This window comes from Carassius gibelio, chromosome B24, assembly GCF_023724105.1.
Source record: "Carassius gibelio isolate Cgi1373 ecotype wild population from Czech Republic chromosome B24, carGib1.2-hapl.c, whole genome shotgun sequence".
NCBI classification, from domain to species: Eukaryota; Metazoa; Chordata; class Actinopteri; order Cypriniformes; family Cyprinidae; genus Carassius; species Carassius gibelio.
The window spans coordinates 8,965,052-8,980,118 of record NC_068419.1 but is presented as its reverse complement, the minus strand read 5'-3'; the positions used below and the strand labels follow the sequence as shown (position 1 = coordinate 8,980,118).

The window sequence follows — 15,067 nt, the reverse complement described above, 5'->3', positions numbered from 1 at the left end:
GCTTAATTTTCTGGAAACAGATTTTTTTCCAGTTTTCTTTGATGGATAGAAATGTAAAAAAAAAGCAATGTTTATTTTAAACCAAATTCTTTATAACAGTTATAATTCTTTAATGTGTTCTCTCTGAATGAAAGTGTAATTTCAACACAAAAAAAGTGTTGAAGTTCTAGTTTTATGTCTAATATTGCATCTTTCAGGAGGCCCTATTCTCCTGTCTCTATTTCTGTCTCCCCCTTTCTCTCTCTTTTTCAGCCTCCTTCAATCTATAGTAGGGTAGGTGGTGGTAATGCTTCAGGGACAGGTGCTCCTCTGATACTAGTGGTTTATTTAGTGCTCCGTCATTAGCAGGGCATTACCCTCGGCCCCCGCTGTAATAACAGGGGCAGGAAAGGCAGTGTCAGCAGGGGGCAGCTGCATCTGCTGCAGGCTGAGGCCTCACACGGCCCCACCACAGGCAAAATCACCAGCGACCCGTCTCCTGGGGGCCGAGCCACCTATGGACATGTGCATAACTGCTGATCAGCTTTTTCAATTATTTTCTTTCTCTCTATTTACACAGGGTTGGCTGCTGTGTGAGGATCAGGCCTGCCAGAACCGAACCCGCCGGCTACCCATCGCGTTCTCGAGGTCTGGACCGATCTGTCCAGCCTGTCTCAGATCCACGCTGAGGCCTGAGGTACTGCACACATTTTTTTGTATACAGAAACAGTCTCTTTGTCCAGATGGTGGTGCTGTGGAGCCTGTGAAAGTTCTCCATGCCTTGGCCCAGGCCTTTTATTCCGTCCATGTACTTTTTCCCCCATCAGTCACTCATGTTTCTACCCATTATATATTACCGGGCCTGTCTGACCTGTATGACACACTATGGGTTTGCTTCCTTCCTTAACAACTTCCTCTGATAAGAACTGGCCTCCAGTTGGACTTGGCCTTGGACTCACTGCTTGAAAACCTGTATGTGGGGTGTTTCACTCTTACTTCATCCTGTGATCACTTGAAGCATCTTCGCCCAGTCTAGAGACACAGTGAGGGACGTCCTTTCGTAAAAAACGAGTGTCTGTCTTTGTCCCTGTCTGTCTTCTTTATCATTTTCGTCCCTTTACCAACACACCCCCCCCCATCAATTCCTTCTCGTGCTTTATTTCTGCATCTAGTTCTGTGGCGACAGGTTGAAACCCAAAAGGACAATTTCTCTTGTCACCATAGCCACTTAGCTGTCCTCCGCTCTGCCTGGTGAGATGGCAGTTTAAACTGCCGGCTGAATAAAACATTAACTTCCTCACCCCTCTACCGTCCCTCTGTCGTTCTGGGCTTTACAGCTCGGCTGACAGCAATGCGTCTCCTCTGGTGTCTCCACGGACACAGAGACATTGACTACCATTGTATCCAGATTAAATGGAAGCGTAATAGGCACCCTCGGCTGATTGGCCGGTAATTTGAAGGAGTTGTACACAGGTGCAATTTGTAATATTTTCAGTAAATTAAATTTTTTCCCTCTCTCTCACTCGTTTTCTTTCACTGGCACTCTCTCTCTCTCTCCGTTTTTCTTTTTCAGCTGCTTTCCCTCGCTCGTAGATCTCTCCAACCACCCCCACCCGCTGCCTCTCTCTCTCTCTTTCTCCCTCTCCATTTTATTGATGTACGTTCAGGCACCCATTAGGGCTTCCTTTTTTTCCCTCTAGTGGAAATTGCAGCATGTTAATTTTCACACAAATTACAGCAATAGCAGGTATCTCTATTTGATACATTATAACAGGAGCAATCAGGGATAATTGAGTGCCTTTCAGATGGTAACCGGCACATTCACTTCAATTCAAAGCCAGTCCATTTATCGTCTAATCGCTCTTTAAACACTGAATTTCTGGGAACAAAAATTCTTGTCATAATTTTGCTTAAGTGTATTTGGAAATCACAGTCCTTTGAGCAAGGATAATTGAAATCAAATCCCTTTCACGGGAGCTGACATTTCTACATTTCCCCCCAATTGAAATTAATTTCAAAAATTGAGCATGAATATCTTCAAATAGCAGGCAATTATACCTTTCAATGGGGAGAAATTATGTGCACAAAAAGTGGAGACATCAACTGGCGCTTCAGTTAAATGTCTTTGTTTCCCACTGTGTTTGCCTTGTAAAGATTTACATATATTGACTCGTTATGAAACCTTGTGATGCCGATCGCCTTCCTTTTCCAGCTCAGCCCGTTAAAATTAACTCAGATAGGAAGTTTTTTTTTTTTTTGTTAAGCCTCATTAAAACTGTTTGGAGAATTCGTCTTTTTTTTCACGTCCTCTCTTTTGCAGCTGCACAGATCTATGGGAATTGAAAGAGTAGCCATTTTCTCTGTTTCTCGTCTCGTAGAGGATATTGTACATCCTTTACATATAACCACCATGACCATGATTCATTAAACGATCTGCATCATAAGTTTGGCCATTGATCTTCATTGAGTGTCTTTTAAATGTAGCTACTTTATTTTTACACCCCTTTGGTCATGATCTAAGGCCTCATGCTTGACACGTTCTCTTTTCCCCTCCATCCAGCTCTTCCGGCAGGCTGCATTTGGGCTGTACCAAAGGTTTGGTGGTACGGCACTAGCTGCCATGTCTCTATCAAGGAGGGGGAGATGAGGCGGGGGTCTCAGGAGAGAGGCAATTTCACAGCTGGTTTGCTCCTCAGTCACTCGGGCCGAAAATGCTGCAGATTTGTGGAGAAAATTGAAATGGTGTCAGTACAGGAACAAAGCATTGAGCCGAGCAAAGCTGCATAAGGGAGGGGCCTCTGTTTGCGGGGTGGGGGGTTTAAATTCAATAACGTTTGACGGCGCCTTGGTCACACCCCTTTTGACACCTGTCAGCACAGCTGTGAAGCTCGTCCTGGCCCTGCCTCGCATGTCCGTCCACTTATTTCTTGGACTGCGTTTTTAGATCACGATCTCCTTCGCGCACACATGGTGACCTGGCGCTGATTATAGGAGCTCCATTATGGCCGCATTGCTGAATCGACAGGCACGGCTGTTGACCAGCCAGTGCATTATGGGTCAACAGCTGCTGGGCTCATCGGAAGCTGTAGAGGGCAATTAAAAGCTGTTGTGCTGAGGAGAGAGCCCTTGCTAAACTCCTCCGGCACCCACATCGCTCTGATTCTATGGTGACACAGAAAGACTGTGACCCAATAACAGCAATTAACATAAAAGTATAATGGCTAATCAAATTGACAGCAACAGTTGTTCATCAGATCCACACATGCTGCCTTATCAAAACAAACTATTATGAAAGAGGTAATTTCAGAGCTGAACATCTCTCTCTCTTTTTCTCTCCCTCCCCATTCTCTTTTATTCTCTCGCTCGACCTGCACGCCTCTGGCAGTTAGACACATGGCTAACGGTAATTACAGCCAAATTTACAAACCAAACACCGTTTCCTGCTTTTGTCAGGAGAGACTGTTTTCGGCCAATCAGACAGTTTCACAGGTTTTGTGACTCCAAACTCAGGGTTTGACTGAGCGCGTGTGTTTGTCTTTGTCTGTGACAGTGGAGAATATATGACAAACACTACCTGTCTCCGCAGCTGTAATTAACATAGGTGATTCTCCAGCTTTCCCTGATTGAGCCGCACCAATCTCATTACGCTTCAGCCTTTCATTTTCTTCGGGACAATAACACGTACTAAACTGCATCGGTATGATTTTAGTTAATTGGTTTTTTCCTTTTTCTTTTTTTCAGTTATATTGAATATGCAAGAGAATAATCAGCAACCACAGTGTCACTAAAGAATTGGTAAAGAGCTTTGAATGTTAAAGTAATAGTTTTACTTTTTATAATAAGCAGATCTTACATTTTTGTGGAGAAATCTACCACTGATACAGTACACAGTGCTTTTAAAACCATGCCAAAGGGGCCTTACTCTTTTTAATTTTTTTACCAAATTTGGTACCACAGTTAAAACTTTGCAATTGAATATATTATCTTTACATTGCATTACAAAACAATATTTTTTATTTTCTTAATTTGATTAAATCACCACAAACATACAAACAATGAATAGATACCGTCACCAGTGTTTATAAATATTATAAATGTCCAAATGATATATTAATAGAAATATTCAAGTACATTTTTACAAAAATGTCTTATCGTCCAGTGAACTGGTCACAAGTTATTAACAAAATTAACCAATTTTGTAATGTCAGTACAGTGTTAATTTGTAATAGAATCTATTATTGTGTAATGTGATTTGGATGGGATTGCTGAATGGCAGGCCATGTTTAAAGCCTTAAAAAAGGGATATCTTCAATGTCAAATCAGTGAAAAACCATCGTCTATCTACTCTTCTTGGAGAATAATTTTTGTATTAATCAAACACTAGTTTCATTGTGGCTGGCTTGCATGGACGTACTGCATTTTGTCTGTTCTCCCAATATTCTTACACGTATTTTATTGAAGCTTTGGTTTGTTTTTTTGTTTTTTCACATCAGTGCAATGGAATTTGTACTTGTTGGTAATCCACAAGAAATCAGTCAAGAGCCAGAGTAAATGGCTGAATGCAGATAATTGTTCAATTCCATATGTTATACCTGTAATGGTGATACCGTTTTACAGAGCATTTTGTCTGGAACCAATAGATGAAAGCTATTGATTTTGGCCTTTTATGTAGCTTGGTTCTTGGACCAACTTGAGACAAATCATGTTAACCTGTCTTTTTTACCTTGTTTTGTTTCACAGAAGCATAACCATGGGAGTTTTGTGTATGTCTCATAACCCTGTAAGTTGTAATAACTGGTCTAATATGTTTTCTTTTTTGTTTTTTATTGTAGTATTCAGAGAAAGCCCTCTACCACCAACTGTGCTTCTACAGATTCATCTTCGACTGGGAATACGCCTTCAAAAAGGTCCTGTCGACAGAGGATAGACGTAAGACTTTTATCACTAATTACCTTGGAAATGTACTCACAAACATCACCCATAAACACTCGTCCAGCACTTTTTCCAGTCTCTGTGCACACTTACGCGCACACACACCTCACAGCGGCTGGAGGCGGCCACAAGGTTGGGTTAAGAATCCTCAGCTACTCGAGTCGACAGCCGTAATTCAGGCGACGGATTCAATCACGGAACGGCGCGGTGCGGAATGCAAAGCGGCCCAATCAGTTGGAAGGAAGAGGGGAGTGAGTGAGAGAGAGCCTCCTCTCATCCCGTAGGCCCTCGGTAATAGCGCTGGCTATGTTGATTGAAAACAGTTTTTAGATTTTGGAAAATGATAGGGCGAGTAATTGGAGAGAAGGCTAAAGGATAGCCCTTCATAAATAATGGGACATGGAGCATATGTTTTCAGCGGGTCGTTGGAGGATCCAGACCGCTCACAGCCGCCGCTAGCCGAGCCGTGGCTACTTACCCACAATCCTTTTTGATTGATGTCACTTGATTAAAAAGGACCTCTTGGAATAGACTTATACATTTATTTATTTATTTTTACATGTGCCGATGAGGTTCCGAGCTGGGCGCGAGAGCCGTAGATAAATATAATGTGTAATCAATAGATGACCACTCAGAACGTAGAGCAGGCCGAGGGGAGAGTGTTATCGGGGGGCGGGGGCCTAACATGATTATAGACTTGGCTTCTCTGGGGAATTTTATTTCTTTACTTTTTCCCGACTGTTGTTTCTGCTAGTAATTGAGGCCAATCTGTGGCATTCTGTCAGCCACACTGCCCATCACTGCAGCCGGGGCTCTAATTCCTGAAGGAGTGATTTTAACCCTCTAGCCCTGATTTTCACCAGGCGCAATGAGAGGTGACGTTACTCCTCCTGTCCTCCTCCTCTTTTTTTTTTTTTTCTCCGAAAATATTCTCAGAAACTGTGTTTATTCACTTTGTTGTTTGGACTTTTTTACTTTCTAGTTGCATTTAGTGTCACACTCCTCTTTCGTTATCATCGTGCTGTGTATACATGTAGCTCCGTTATGTACACGTGTATATTGTAGGATTAGTAGAGGACATCACACACAGCTTGGAAGTATAGCCTTGGAACGGTTATCTCCCCTCTCACTATAATACTACACATTACTGTATTATAGACCGCAGGGTTTACCGGGGTCTAGGGGTGAAATTACAGGGCTGCATGGCTTGTACATCCTTTTACCTGGTCCAGATTCTTATTTAGACCCTGGGATGTAACTTTGCTGTTATATGGGTTCTGAATGTACGGTCTCGCAATGGGCACCTGTTCCATTACAGCATCCTTGTATTTATGTTGTGCAGGTTAGGTGTCTAGTACATGATGAAGATACAGCAGTAATGTTGGTTTCCACCTGGAATTGGTCAAATACTAGCCAGCTGTGATTTTTAAACATTTAATTGTTTTACCATTAAGACTTTTACCTAAACCAGTCAGTGAAGAGCTAGTCAAAATGCCTGTTAGTAATGGTGGTTACAGGTTAGTAACATTTAGAGTCTGTTTTTATTGTTTTTATTTATATACTAAAAATTATTCTATGTGTAAATGTAGGTGCTTCTTTTCAAGTCCCGAAGTTTAACCTTTGAGTGATATGTATAATGCAATTTAATGCTGAATTTGTATACGTTTTTGTAATTTGTATTATTTATTTATTTTATTATTATCTGACTTTTAATTTGATTTCAGTTTTAGTTCATTTCATTTAAACAAAATAGAGAAATGTTTCCCTTTTTGTATTTTTACTTTATTTCAGTTTATTACAAATTGCATATACATTTATATGTAATTTTTGGTGGTCAGCTATTTGCTCATAGTTGCATAGATCAGTGAGATTAAAAGCAGGCATCATGCGTGTCATTGGATGGTCAATTGGTAAAATGAAAATCATAACGTGACTATAAACCACACAAGGGCTTGGAAGGTTAGCTTTCTAGAAGCCTGTTACGCTGCACCACCAAAGTGTGTTTTCTTCAGTGCATTTGCACCTATTACCAGAGCGCAGTGAACAAAGGTAGAGGGTTGAGCTGTGGTCCGCCGCTGTTGACGGCGATGGAAGCGCTCAGGAGCGATAGTGGAATAAAGTACAGTTCAGAAAACTTTTAGCTGCCCTCTTCCCACACACACACACATACACGCACGCCTTTTCGTAATTTACCAACCACCTCCCCCTCACACCATGAGACATTTAGTGTCGTATCTGCCAGATTTTCTGTCTGTCTCTGATGACGGAGGAATTGCTTTTAAAGTGGGCATTATGCCAGACCAGCAGCACAATAGAAAAACCAATCTTCCCCCTATTCTGTCTGCTCCGCTGTTATTGTGGAGCTTTAGATAACTGGAGACGTACGTTGCTGGTAGATTGAGCAAGAGAGAGCCATTTCTGCTGGACGCTGAGGCTGGAGGTTAGAAGTCTCCAGCTGTCTTCGGCCATGGTCGCTGGAAGGCGTCTGAACAATGAAAAGGGGTGAATGAACCCTTTGGTCAGTCTGTGAAGTTAAGACCAGAGAAGAGTAAAATTACACGTTGCCTTGAAGGAGTTTGTTTGGGCGGGCTGCAGTGTTTCATCTTGGCCAGAGGTGGTGCTGTGGTTTGGTTCTGATGGGATGCATTGCAGGGCTGTGATGGAAGGAGGGCTATGGTGAATTCATCCCTCTGTTGCTTGATGGTGAAATTGCTGGTCAGTGCTTTATCCATTTGCAGTCTTTTCCTCACTAGATTACCTGATTCCTTCAGAGAGAAAAGACTGATGGTAATTGGCCTCCCAACCCCCCTCCACACAAATACACTCACTCACTCTCTCTCTCTCACACACACACACACACACACACACACATAGTAAGGTAAAGGAAAGAAAATGCCTTCCCTCAAGTATCTATATCCAAGGAAATCACTGTCTGGAACCTGTCCCCCCACCTCAGCTCATAACATCTCTGTAATGTTTGAAGTTGGTTTTTTTAGTCTGTTATTTTTTCTTTACTTTATAGTTAATGCAATTCTCAAATTTTGTATTACATTTTTTTTCTATTTCGAAATGCAGTTTTAGTTTTTTACACTTTAGTTTAGTAGTAATTTAGAATTTAATATGTATATGTAGTATATATTATCTATGTAATATACTAGGGATGTAACGGTATTATCAATACCGTGGTACCATGATAGCAAAACTGTCTCTACATCATAAAAATTAAATAAATTAAATAAAACTAGAGGTCATCCAATTGATCGGCTGGCCGATTAATCGGCTGATTTTTGGCAATTTTTTAATTAATCATATTGGCAGATTACGCACTGCATTGGGGTGGGCGATACATACTCAAAATTATATCCCAATATTTCAAGAATATTAAAAGTATTAAAATATAGATTTAATCATAAAATTATTGTTTTGCATTAAGTGCACTTACTAATCATATCATGTTAATTTCTTGTTTATTATTCTTTTATTGTTTATACAGAATTTGATTATAAAACACTAAGCTAGATTTTGCACCTGTTACTATTGTTAAAAGTAAATTTTGCATGCATCTAAACTCAAATTTTTATTTAGAAAATTTATATTCCACTCCTATTAAATGTACCACTATTCTAGTATATGGAAATGACCAACTTCAGTGATTGTGTGTGATTTAGTAGTAAATTAAAGAAAAGTTTGTAGAAAAAAAGTAGAAGTGAATGACTTTTCTGCTTTTCTGCTACTGTCTACTGGTTATAATTGTGATTTGATGTTTTTTTTTTTTTTTTTTTTTTTTTTTACATATGTATTTGTAAAACTGAATGATTTTAGAGCTTTAAAGTGCTGGAAATAGTTGTGAAATGCTTAAGTCATTGAAAAGTGCTTGAATTTCTCTCTCAAAAGGTTGTAAAAACCCTGAAATGAATAATGTAATTAAGTAATTATGCATTTGTCTATTTCTACCACACCAGGGTTACAGTTAACATTACTGCTTCTGATTTCCTGATGTATGTCACCATTGTGTATAACAGAGAATTTTGTGCAGAATTTGAATGATTTAGCAGCACCGTTGCATTTGTGCAAAAATAGTGTTGCGAAATCAACTTTGGCTCTGGAGTAGAGTTGTTCTGAGCTCGAGCAAGTTTCATCGCAGTTCGAGCTGATAAACGGGCTGCGCAGCTGAAACAGCGCAGTTTAGTTTACCTTTCATTTCGTTTGCATTTGATGTTTCTCAGATCCAACAGAAATAACAGTGAGTTGAGTTGGACAACACGGTGGTCGTGCCACAGACAGAAAAAACACCTTATAACCACTTATGTACACTGCATGCATCTTCGTCGTGGCCACCATGTGCATCATATGTCATTGCTTCGCTATATCATTGATATCGCGTTATGACACTTTTTTTCTTTTTTTTTTTCATGTAAAAAATGATACTGGTATTATCGTGCACAGTATGATATGGCGCACCCCTACTCTGCAGCAGAGGCTTTTTCACACAAAGCTTCAGCTAATTGCAGGTCAAAACAGACCGTTTCGAAAGCGGAATTACGTTTTACCTTACTAGAATTGAGGCCGGAAAAGTTATCATATTCATAAGTGCAACAAGTCATTTTCATGTGAAAGTAGAAACATGTTCAATTAAGCATTTAGGAGCAGCAGGCTTTCGAATATGTGTGAAATCTTTTATTTTTGTTATCGCTATGGCCATTTGACTATCACAGTGTCCAGTGTTTCCAATACATTGAGTTATTTCTGATGGCTCGTCGTATCAAAACTGACCACTACAAATAGATTTTCCAAAAGGATTATATTTCGTTGAATAAAATGAGCGCTTCACAATTCAAAATTAAAATGCAGTGAGGGTGTTTTTATGTGAATCTATCATTGAAAAGAACTGACTGTCTTCAGAAAAGCTTCTATATCATTTTCATTTAGTCTTTCCTGTAATGCCTGATAAAGTAGCATTTGTGAGCAGCACTTATTTGATTACAGCTTTTACTGGGGAAACTGCTAGATCTCCGCTAAATTTGCAGTCTGTTGGAAACACTGGTGTATGTCAGTAAACGTAAACAAAAAGCATGCTTCAGAACTCTTTTGAGAAGATGCTTAAGTTTTGAGCCATGCATTATTACTCTAAATTGGGCTACTACTACTATTATTTGCTTAATGTTATCTTGTACCCTGCAATAATAATTTGCTCAAACTCACTATTATGAGATGAATGGAAAAAAAAAAAGGCCAAACATATTGGCTTTAGAAATCCGCATTATATATCAACCATCGGCTGCCCTGATTTCTAATTATCGGCATCGGGCAGTGATAAACCCATATTGGTAGACCTCTAAATAAAATTGAAAGCACAATTTAGCTTAATCCCTTCATCAAGTCTGTTTTCGCTATGCGTTTCAAAGCGAAACACACACTTTGTTTAATCGATCAGCTCGTGATCCGATGTTTTCCATGCCTCAGAATAGCTTAGTTTACATTTATTTTACAGTGCAATTGTTTTACAATATACGGCTATTACTGTCATTGTTATTATTATTATTATTATTATATTCTAAATTGTTTGGCTTCCGTAAACACCATTGTAAATATAAATTAAAATAAGACAGTAACCTCTATACCACAACTAAAAAGAGGGTTGAGTCCCCTGTGAAGGTCAGAGACAATTTAATTCACTGACTTTTCTCCACTGACTTAAGTTTTCTTAGTTAAGAACATGGGTAGGAGCCCTGGATTTAATTTAACACTGTCCCCAGCCACACAAGGTCTTCATTTGACTTTTTTTTTTAAATATCGCAGTAATTATTGTACTGTTATGAACTTTTTCTTCCTTTTTTTTTTTTTCAAAATAATGTTTTTGTGTGTATTGAACAGACACTTGTGCATCTGTTCATATTCAGAATAGCTTTTTAGAGGTCAGACCAAACTAAATGCCTATAGCAAATTTGACATGTCAACCGGTTAAGTTAAATTAAAATTTAAACGCATTACATTCATCGTTTTTTTTTTTTTTTTTTTTTTATTACGATTAAGTAAATGTGTTAAATGCATTCAGTTTAAAGACACCTCTATACCTCACTTTTTGGGCAAATTCTACTGTAACACACATCAGCAGATCTCTGGCCTTCTGACAGTAAAAATAAATCAAATAGTCCCATGATCCTCTTGTTCAACCTCCTTTGCCAACGTTCTCAATGGCTCCGTGAGCGGATTATATCGCACACACGCATTGTGTCTGCATGCAGCGTGCGTGGGGTGCTTTTTCTTTGTGTATATCAGCGCATACGCATGTGAGAAATGAGAGACATTTAGATGCAGACTCTGAGTCTGATCTACATGTAAACCACAGTCCTCCGCCTGATTGCAGCTACTGAGTTAAATGTGGAGGCAATTTCATGCACGGCAGGAGTCCTTCCATAATAAAACAGTTTTTTCTGCAGTTTCGAAGAAATTAGATATCCCGTATCAATGACTTCCAAATCATGTTGAACTCTGATTTCATTCTTTTCATGAAGAGCAATTCATAACGTCTTTTAGGCAAGCCCTTTTGCTCCCTCCGTTCCATTTCCTCCTCTCTCTCCCGCTCTCCGCATCCATCGCTCTCTGTATCTCTTGCTCTTTCTAATTCGCTCTCCATCTCTGCCTTGTCTCCTCTTAAGTGTGGGCAGTGTGATTATGTTCAGGCAGTAATGTAATTTCACTGCATTGATAAAATAGAAATTGTCCTTTATCTGTGTACTGATAGTGCTCAATTTGCAGGCGAGCTCCTCTGCAACCTCTTCAGGGCACGACGCGCGTGCCCTCCCCCAGCCCTCCTCCCCCACGCTCTGCCTGCCTTGAGCTGCTGGAAATCTGCGGGTGCGATTGTCAAATCAATTATTCATTCTGTGCAATTACACTCGCACAAAGAACTTTTCTCTGCTCGGAATGATGATTAAATTAAAAGCTATTCCAGCTGCCTGATAACATCTAATAGAATATTCATAAGCAGCCCAAATGGAATGTATGATCCCCATTAACTTCATCATGCTCACTTAATTACATGCTTGTTATTGTATTTACACCTTGTTAGAGCACATGGAAGCTGATACACTCTCTCTCTCTATCTCTCTCTCTGGACTGTCGTCACTGTCCTCTGTCGCACCCGTCGCCTTCTCTTTTTTCATCTGTTCTTTCGCTCCACATTCCTCTCTTTCTTCTGCTGTCTGCTCCACTCTTTTTCTCACGTCGTCCCTCACTATCTCTTCACATCTTTTCTTCCTCTTAAAAATGCTATTTATTTTAAACGCGACCCCTGCCGGGCCGGGAGGGAACGCGAGGTCTCTGACAACCTCTGTGGCTTTTAGGTTTCTTTTATATATTCTGCACACAGTGATTGAGGGAGAAGAATGAAGAAGAGGAGAGGAGAATGAGGGAAAGAGAAAAAAAAATTATTTTCTCCCACCTTTCAAAAATGATGACATGATTGCTTTCCCTTGATCATGCATCATCATCTTTCTTCAGCCCCCCCCCCCCTTTCTTTCTTTCCTCAGGTAAATAGTCCCCCTCTCCCTATTCCATGTGCCAGCATTCAGGTTTTTTTTCTTTTTTTTTTTTTTTCTTGTAGAGGTAGAAATGTGTGCACTATAATGGTAAGCGGCTCTGCAGATGGTGCGTTTGGAATGCCATGCCTCATTTTTGATGCTCGTGTTTGGCCACTTTTTGCGATTGACCTTTCGTCCCCCATGGGGCAACTCTGTAACTCTGTTTGTATTCCACCTGCTAATGGAGATGGACTGTGATTGAGTCCTAGACCACCAGTTGGGTGTCCAGCAACGTTTAGGAGGCACAGGTTCAGTCATCTTTCAAGCATAAAAACGTTTTGTGGTAATAAAAGGTGCAGGGCCACATTTCAGCCTGGGCATTTACATATTCTCAAGGTACATTCATGTTAATACTCGTCTTGGCTCTTTCTTCTCAAAGCAAAGACTTGCTTTTAACAAAAGTCTTTGGTTAAAGGCTTTTGATTCAGTCTGTAATTCTCATTCAGTCCTGCTAGCCTGCCGGTGACTCCTCTATCGTCTCTATGCTATTGAAGGCCCTCCTGATGGGATAAATGACCTTGGATATCGACCCGATTGCATGACCCCGTTGCCCCCTGGCAGAAGAGTCTATTTAGCTTCTGCAGACACCTAGCCCCTCTCGCCAGCGCTCTAGCCTCAAACTGCCTGGATTGCTGGTTCCTTATCGATTCTCAAAGACTTTCATTTGAAATGATACTTGATAGACCTCCTCAAGTACATGTCCTTGAGCATAGTTCGATATTATGACTGATATTTTTCTTTTCGTATCAGTTTTGACTCGTTATGGATCAACTCCAGCCCTGCCTGCTACCAGGCTTGTGTGTTTTATAGGTGTTGTATGTAGACAGAAGTAAATAAATATCTGATTAAAAAATATTATGGTTGAAAAAATGTCATATGGTGATGTACTTTCATAAAATATTGTTTTAATATATTAAGTTATTTAGTATAATCAACTTTTTTACTAGTTATTTTGATGTTTTTTAAAGACTGGTTGTACTTTAACATGCTAACTAATTGAGCTTTACCTTTTTAACTTCTCTTTTTTTTATGACATTCAATAAATGATCAAAATTAAATGTTGCATTACTTTGCTACATTGACTATATTCTTTTTAAAAAATAAAATATTTCTTATTAAATGCAAAGTACATTTTTTTCAATTGTTTTATTTTAATAGTTTGGCCTTAGCAAAATCATAATGTGTCAGTTATGTAATATTGCCTTTGTAATATAATGATTTATTTTTGATACAGTATAAATGGATGTATATACATTTAAAACATATAGCCTCTTTTATGTTTTAGGTAAGAACAAGGGAATCATAACGCCATCGAAAGGTTTGAGAAGTCTGGTGATTTTACATTTTGTCTCATTTTCTCTTCTCAGAGAAATTCAAGAATGCCTGGAAAGACGAAAAGGAGGTGTACAAAATGCTGAAGGATGTGACCGACAACGTCCTCTCCACAAGCGGTTACTCTGAGGTCAACCTCGCCAAACTTTTCCAGGCCTTTACAGCCCTCAAGTATTGACCAACTGTCCTGAAGTGAACCTGGGTAATCAGATATGGCATAATATTTATGCCCATCCTCCCACCAAGAGAACCCGTACAATGTTATGTTTTCATCTTTTAATTCCTGTCTGCTGTAAATACACCTTGTGATTCTGTAATCTATGCTTTTTTCTGGCTCACTCGCTTTGCATTTGTAATCCCTGACAGTGTTTTTGTGCCTGAAGGCTTGGACGTGAATTAAGGTCAAAGGTGACGAGCTCACAGTCGATCTGCATGTAATCACCAAACCTTTCCATGTTTGAGCACCTGTCTCTCGCTCTAATCTGTGTTCTTGTGTCCCATCCCATTTAGCCTTTGTCCAGGTCTAATCGATGATGAATCTGTGGTAAAATGGCCATGATAAGGGGCTAAAGACACTCTCAACACAAACCCAGCCCCCCACTTCCCTGGTAGCACCACACACACACTGGGTTTTTAGAGATAACAATCAGGGGTAATGACAGGCAAGTTCATGGGGGGCTTGTAGCGGTTTGAAGGGGTCTTAGTTCAGTAATGACTTCTCTACTACCCCCTTCATCTTTAACAGCACAGCAATTAGCCAATGATACAGAGGTAGCCAGTGATTTGTGGAGTTTTTGAAATGCTCTCAGCTGGTATGTTGCAAATTTATTAGACCGATTATTAGACTTGCATCGTTGTGGCAGCTTGTGTTGCATATTTTGAACGTTTACTGCTTATAAAAGTGTCTCAAGATTCTTAATTTGTTTTTGATACGGAAACATCAATAAAATTATTTCATAAAATGTCCCTTTTTCCCCCCTTTTTGATTATTTTATTTCACCATGCTGCAGGGAGTGATGACATTTACACATTTGAAGAGGGCGAGTTAACTTCTCCAAATGGAAGTCTCCATTTTCAAGACCTGGAGAATGGCAAGCCAAGAGTGTGTGAAAGCGAGGAGATTAGTCCACTTAAATCGAGTCGGTTTTAAGAATGTGGTGCTTCACTCGCTCATTCCATGTGTTTATAATGACAGTTAGACGATGTCTTAAACCATTTCATCAGATGTCAATTTCCATAAA

The 15,067-nt window shown here is 39.8% G+C and overlaps 1 protein-coding gene across 1 annotated transcript in view; it reads left to right on the top strand.

The window, feature by feature from the left end:
- pola1 (polymerase (DNA directed), alpha 1) overlaps positions 1–14,792 on the top strand; it is a 52,105-nt gene extending 37,313 nt beyond the window's left edge. The window contains exons 35-37 of the mRNA XM_052596018.1: positions 560–676; positions 4,812–4,908; positions 13,862–14,792. Coding sequence (XP_052451978.1) covers positions 560–676; positions 4,812–4,908; positions 13,862–14,004 — 357 coding nt within the window. The 3' untranslated portion in view covers positions 14,005–14,792. The remainder of the gene's footprint in view (positions 1–559; positions 677–4,811; positions 4,909–13,861) is intronic.
- The last annotated feature ends 275 nt before the right edge of the window (positions 14,793–15,067 follow it).